Source organism: Falco peregrinus, chromosome 3 (genome assembly GCF_023634155.1).
Source record: "Falco peregrinus isolate bFalPer1 chromosome 3, bFalPer1.pri, whole genome shotgun sequence".
In the NCBI taxonomy this organism is placed as follows: domain Eukaryota; kingdom Metazoa; phylum Chordata; class Aves; order Falconiformes; family Falconidae; genus Falco; species Falco peregrinus.
In genome coordinates, this window is record NC_073723.1 from 97487752 (window position 1) to 97493939 (window position 6188).

At 46.0% G+C, this 6188-nt stretch overlaps 1 protein-coding gene across 2 annotated transcripts in view; it reads left to right on the plus strand.

Moving 5' to 3' along the window:
• PHACTR1 (phosphatase and actin regulator 1) overlaps positions 1-5354 on the plus strand; it is a 301149-nt gene extending 295795 nt beyond the window's left edge. For both annotated transcript variants that reach the window (XM_055798198.1, XM_055798197.1), the window contains exons 12-13: positions 618-694; positions 2898-5354. In XM_055798198.1, the coding sequence (XP_055654173.1) occupies positions 618-694; positions 2898-2913 (93 nt within the window). In that variant the 3' untranslated portion in view covers positions 2914-5354. The remainder of the gene's footprint in view (positions 1-617; positions 695-2897) is intronic.
• The last annotated feature ends 834 nt before the right edge of the window (positions 5355-6188 follow it).

The window sequence follows — 6188 nt, forward strand, 5'->3', positions numbered from 1 at the left end:
ACCTGTGGGTAGTTTTCTGCTGGATTAGGGGGTTGAATTGTTTCAATAAATGGCACAGCTGGGTCGGCAGGGGGGAGGAGGATGGGGGGGGGAAGGGGCAGAGGCAGAGCAGAGGGCAAGGAGCCAGGCATCCCTCTTCCCTTCCAGGTAAGCTCACCCACCTTAGGTAACTGCACCCGAGGAGATTCAGGACCACGTAAAGGTGGGAGACATCTCCAATAGTAGTCTGGCAGGATCCAGGCTCAGTCCAGCTCTGAAGCAGATAGCAGTGTTGGAGAAACTCTGTTGCACATTTTCTTTTCTCATGCTTATGTTAATTTGGGTTTTGTACATGCAAGTGTTTACATAACAAGCTGGAATTGGTTTCTGTATCTGTGCTGTCTATGATACATTTTCAAATTGAGCCATTCGACCAAAGCATTTATCTCTTCCCTTTATGTGATTTAGAACGTGTTTATCTCTGTTCCTTTACATGTTTTAAAGTCTTTTTAATGTTTTCCTTTTTTTTCTCTGATGTTATCTATCTGCTTCACTTCTAATATACTGTTTTGAGAACAAAGTGAACTTATTTTGATCTCTCTCATTTATACATTTATGAGTTTATTTGTCCTTTGCAGGCAGCCATTCGAAAAGAGCTTAATGAATTTAAAAGCACTGAAATGGAAGTTCATGAATTAAGTAGGCATCTAACAAGGTAAGCTGAGATAAATTTTTTAAAACTATCGATGAATAATGTTGTTTAAAAAAAAAACAAACACAAACCACAAACCCAGCAGCTCTTTCTTCAACAGCCACTGAACACACCATGAAGTCTAGACAACATTTAGAATTACAGGCTGTAAAAGAAACTCGCACAGATGAGCTCATGCCGCCCTATTATGCGGTGGGAATGCAGGCATAGCTGTCTGTTTAATAAAGTGTGCCCTCTTTTTATTTTGTTTTTTTAAACTATCATGGTCTAACTGCATGTCTGTTCTTCTGATATCAAAAGTGAATAGCGTTGGTGTTTGAAGGTCAGGGAGCTCTCGTGGAGCCAGCACGTAGCGAGGTATGAAGGAGGGTACACTCAGACCCTGCTGCACGTACAGCTGTTGGGCGCTGCACATCTCCATCCTGTCCTCCACATCCTGCCACAGAGAGGCACTATATTTAATGCTTTTAGGCCTTTTTAGTTAAAAAGTTAGAGACTGACCCCAAACCAACAGCCCTCCTCGCTGCCAGGCAAGGGCCAAGGCACGCGGGGAGGTCAGGGCACATCCCCTTACGCAGCCTGTGCTGAGTCTGCTCTGGCTTTGGTGCCCAGATGAGCTGATCTGGCATTTCGGCTGAAGCCAGGGCTTTGCAAATCAACATTAACCCCCCACTCATCGTTAGACATTAAAGACAAGCGTTAGGTATTGAAGATAAGTGACAGGGAGCTCTGGTGCAAAGCTGGAGCTGCCTGTCTATTAATCTGTTCATCAGCTAGGTGCTCATAAAAAATGCAGGCAATACTTTTAAGAAAAGTACAGAAAAGCTTAAGGCAAAATTAATTTTGTATTAGGGGATTTTTATGTGTATAAATTAATAATTATATGAAAATTCACCCGATGCATTATGTATATATTCCCTTGCAGAAACAATCTCCCTTCTACTTCCTAGCCCGTGCCAGGATGGTTGCACTGGAGTTTGTAGTAAGGCAGTGCTGCTCGAGACAGGCCGGCTGCTTCTGAGCCACGAGGGCTGGAGGAAGCTGTAGGGTGTGCAGCTGGCCTAGATCTGGTGACCCCAGTGACCAAGCCTTTGAGGGACACTTGGCTCACTCCTCCAGGAGAGCGGGGACAAATTTAGAAAGGATGAGGCTGTTATAAAGAGGATGTTGCTACAGGGAGCTGAGCTCCGTTGATTGCCACGAGGCCTTTAGCATCCCACAAACACTGGTTTAGTTTTCCAGGTCTCTCCAGCTGCTTAGGTTTCACAGGTTTCTGGGCAGTATTTTGCCTCTCTGCCAGTGTTGGGGTGAGCAGTGACCCTTTGAGGTGACTCGGCTTGTATCTGAAAGCCACCGAGTGCTTTGGCTTACTAAGTTCGGGCCAGGCATACTCAGAGGTATAGCTAATATAATAGAAATTGGAATAAGGGTTTGTCTGAAGTTCATGAGGACTTACTGGTTAGACAAGTGGCTTTGGGAAAACATGCACTTGAAGGAAGCACGCTTAACCAAAATGAAGTCATTCCCTTAAACAAACTAGATAAATCACCATTATAAAATCATTAGCAAGGTAATGAGCTATTCATGTCATTAAGCAGTGGCATGAGCTGAGCAAAGAATGTGAGCGTTGCTTTACTAGTGGGACACGTTAATTTGTTCATAATAGAGTGAAAAATCAAAGCTAAAAAAAAAAAAATCCTTTGCAGAACTGACAAACCCAGGCCTCCTGACACAGGGTGTGCTAGCGGAAAGGATGGCCATTTTGGATCTACTTAGCTCTTTAGCCTCCAATATTAAGAAATAATCATACCTGAAGTGTCTGTAAATCTTTCTGGCTGAAGACCGTAAGGTCTGTCAAAATCAGACAGTTTTTGTGGAACCAGGCATGGTGTGGTCTGAAAGAGGGCTAGCCGATCCGAGATAACTCGCTCGGGGATCCGATGGGATGAATCTGTCTTTGGTAGATTTTGGTGCAAACAGGTTATGCCTCTGAACAGTGAGTCTGGCGCGGACCAAGGAATTGTGAGCATCTCTCTGGGTCTGCAGTGCCAGCATGGCTGATGTCAGTACTACTGCAATCGAGCTCTGCCTAATTGTGTCACTGTAGCAATTAGTTCTCCAAATTTTTTATGTACAATACGCATGTGAGGATATTACCTTACCATTTCTTTTTTTTTTTCTTTTTCTTTTTCCTCTTGGGTTTTAGGTTTCATAGACCGTAGCAGTTCAATTCTACCTGACTACTATGCCATCTTCAAAACATAACTAAAAGGAACCATAAGTGCTGGTATTATTCACTTCCCTGTTACGTACAATGTAAATCTTCTGAACTGCCTTTTTAAAAAACAAACAAACAAAAAAAGAGTAGAAAAATAAATATTAAAAAAAAAGATAAAATTGTATTTACATGTGATGGATACTGCAGCATCATCAGACCTGCTGGTTCAAGCTTCAGTAACAGAAAATACCCCTGGTGGGAATCGTGCCAAGACTTGGCATCTATGTATAAGACTTTCCCGGCATGTGGATTTGCCATACATGTTCAAGCCCAGCTGGTGGTGCATCCATTTCGTCTTCAGGCACCCCTCATCCTGACAAGCCTCTGTCATCAACTCTAGAGAGCCCTGGGATGGTGTTCAGGGAACCACTGGCCTGGGTGAAGTCTTCAAAAGACAAGCACCTGTGGCACTAAAGCACTTATACCAAACACTCCTTTCAGGCTGCGAGCACCTTATGAGGACGGTGAAGGAGCAGAACTACTCTACAGGCCAGCCCATCTGTGACTGTCATCTGAGGAGGAAGGCATTTCTTTCCCTGGAGAAGTTTCTAGCCAGTCAATAGGCACTGTTCAGCTCCCAAGCAGAAAAAGGCATCACCTGTGAAGAACAGGACTCCCTACCAAAGGCTGGTTCAGTTCTAGCAACTGTTTCTGTTTCATCTCTTTCCAGTATGATTTTCCAAACCCAGCTGTGAACCCACCAGTAGTAAACAACCAGAATGCTGAGGACAAGCAAGCAAAACCCATCTCTTCATGGTCACTGCATGGCATTTGCTCAGCTTGTAGTTTGTTTTTACACCCGAGCCTCGTGACTGTGCGAGCCAACATGCATCCAGCAGGAAGAAAGGCTGGAATTCCGACTGGCTCTGCAGCGGGACACGCGACAGGAGGAACTGGGGGTTCGCTGGACATCTCTTCTCTCTGTATCGGGTGTTTCAAGAACTGATCCTAAATCATACTGAGGAAAGCATGACAGGTTGTGATACCCAGCCTAACAAAAGGAGTCTGCAGCATCGGTGTGGGTGGGGGGACTGTCCCCGGTACCCACAGCTGAGGCGTAAGGACAGCGATTCAGAGGTGTTCTGGTTTGGTTTTGATTTATTTTTATTATGGTGATTTAACAAGCAAACTGACCAAGCAGAGCTCGGAGAGCTGGTCGCCCTGGGCCTGGTTTACCTGCCAACGTAAGCGCATACTTAACGCTGAGTAAGCACGCCCACAGCCTCACTGCAGGCAGGACCATGGCCGACGGGCTTCGTGACAGCTGAACACGTTGAAGTGCTTTTCTGAACTTAGGCCAGCACCTTCCATACTTAAGTCCTTAACTAGTGTCACGCCAGCAAGCTGGGGCAAACGTCTAGGATTCCCTTCCAGCTCTGGCAAGAAACGGTAACGCCCTGTTTTGGGCCAGCAGCCCAGAGCACTGTAGCAACATTACTGTAAGAAGTTCCAGATTATTACTTCAGGAACCTTTTATTCTTCCCATAATAACTAACTATTTTACTTTGACAGTTTGACCAGAGAGGCCAAAGTTTTTTATGACGGTATTGTTATTTCTGTTACGACTTTATTATTTTTTCCTTTCTTGTTGTCTTCCATTTATTTATCCCCCTCTACACCCCCCCCCCCGCTAACATTGCCCCTCACCGATGGCGGGCTGACAAGCCTCTCGTGTGAGCATTTAATGGCCAATGCTGCACAGTGCCAACACTCCTGCCTCTTCTCAGGCCTCTGTCTCATTCCTCCGGTCACAGGAGTAAAGCAAAAGGACCTGCACATAGCCCATGGAGCTGCTCTAGCATCCAGGCTGCCCAAATAACACTGGCAGGTAGGCTAATGGGCTCCATTTGCACTTGGTGGTGGTACTCAATACCTCACAGATTTGCTCTCCATCAGAGACAAACAAAAGCATTTTACTCCCACCTGTGGCTGTCCTTGCAATGCTATGGATTATTAGCTATTAAATAAGAATTGGCTGTTGTAGGATGGAAGACGCTACAAAGGAAAGTAAAGACCAACTAGTTTCTGGTGCCTCCTTTTCTCGGCATCATGCCTCTGATGTGATACACTTCCCAGATTGGGGAGTGATTTCCAAAGAAATACACAGTAATCCCTGTATCACCAGCTCGCAGTTGCTTTAGACACAAGTTAATCAGTAGGGAAGCCTTTAATGTGCAATGTTATCAGCTCAGTGCAGCAAAGACAGAGCATGACATACTAGCCAGGAATACAGTGCTTTTGGGGTTATTTTCATGAAAACCTGGAGTTTGTGGTTTTAAATCCCTCCACATACACATGCATGTGTAACAAGACCACACCACAGCTTTAAAAAGGGAAAACAGAACTCTATGCTTTTGACTACGCAGACATGGCATTCGGAAAGGGCTCTGCAGCACAGCTGTTTCCAAGAGCATCGAGCCCTCATGCTCCCAGTATGGATCCCACACCGGCATCATCAGCTGAGAGGTTCACTGTGAAAGGGAAAGGAGGCCACTGGAGGAGCAGCAGGGACAGAAGTCGGAGGACTCAGTAGGCTGGTGGGAGGAAAAAGTGAGATTTTTTTTTTTTTTTCTTTTTCCATTTTATGATTGAAATGAAGAGGAAAGAGGTAGAAGTAGCAGACTACCGCTGTCAGTGTCTTGTCGGTGCTGGAGTCCCCAGGGGAATGGGTACGCTGTGGGCAATGTCACTGCGGGTCCTGCCACTGGCCCTGGTGGGCTCGGACCCCAGCGGTGCCCACGCCTGGCAGCCTAAACAAACCCTTGGGCACTGGTTGAGGCATGTAAAAGCCAAGTCTTGGGTGATGGCCAGACATTCCCCAGCACCCTGCCTTCATCTGGATGGGCCCAGGGCAGGTCCCGGCTGACCACTGCACAAGTTGTCACACTCAGCCTGCCACAGGATTCCTGCTGTCCCCAGGGCAGTTACACGCAGCAATGCTTTATTATTTTTTTTTTCCCATTATGTTAACTCCTGGCTGAGCAGACAGCAGGACACAGTGGAAGAACTGCCACATTTCTTCCACATTGCAAGCAGAGCTTATTACTGAGAAGGGGAAGGGGGAGGAGAAAGAAGCTATATGAAGTGTTTGGCACCGCAGTAAGCCTCCCAGAACTGGCACTTCAGCTGGTTTTAGCTTCGGTGGGTCTGGGTATTTTGCAAAATTAACCTCTGGTAAGGCATTCTCCAGCAGCCTTTCAGTGCCTGAACACTGCAGCA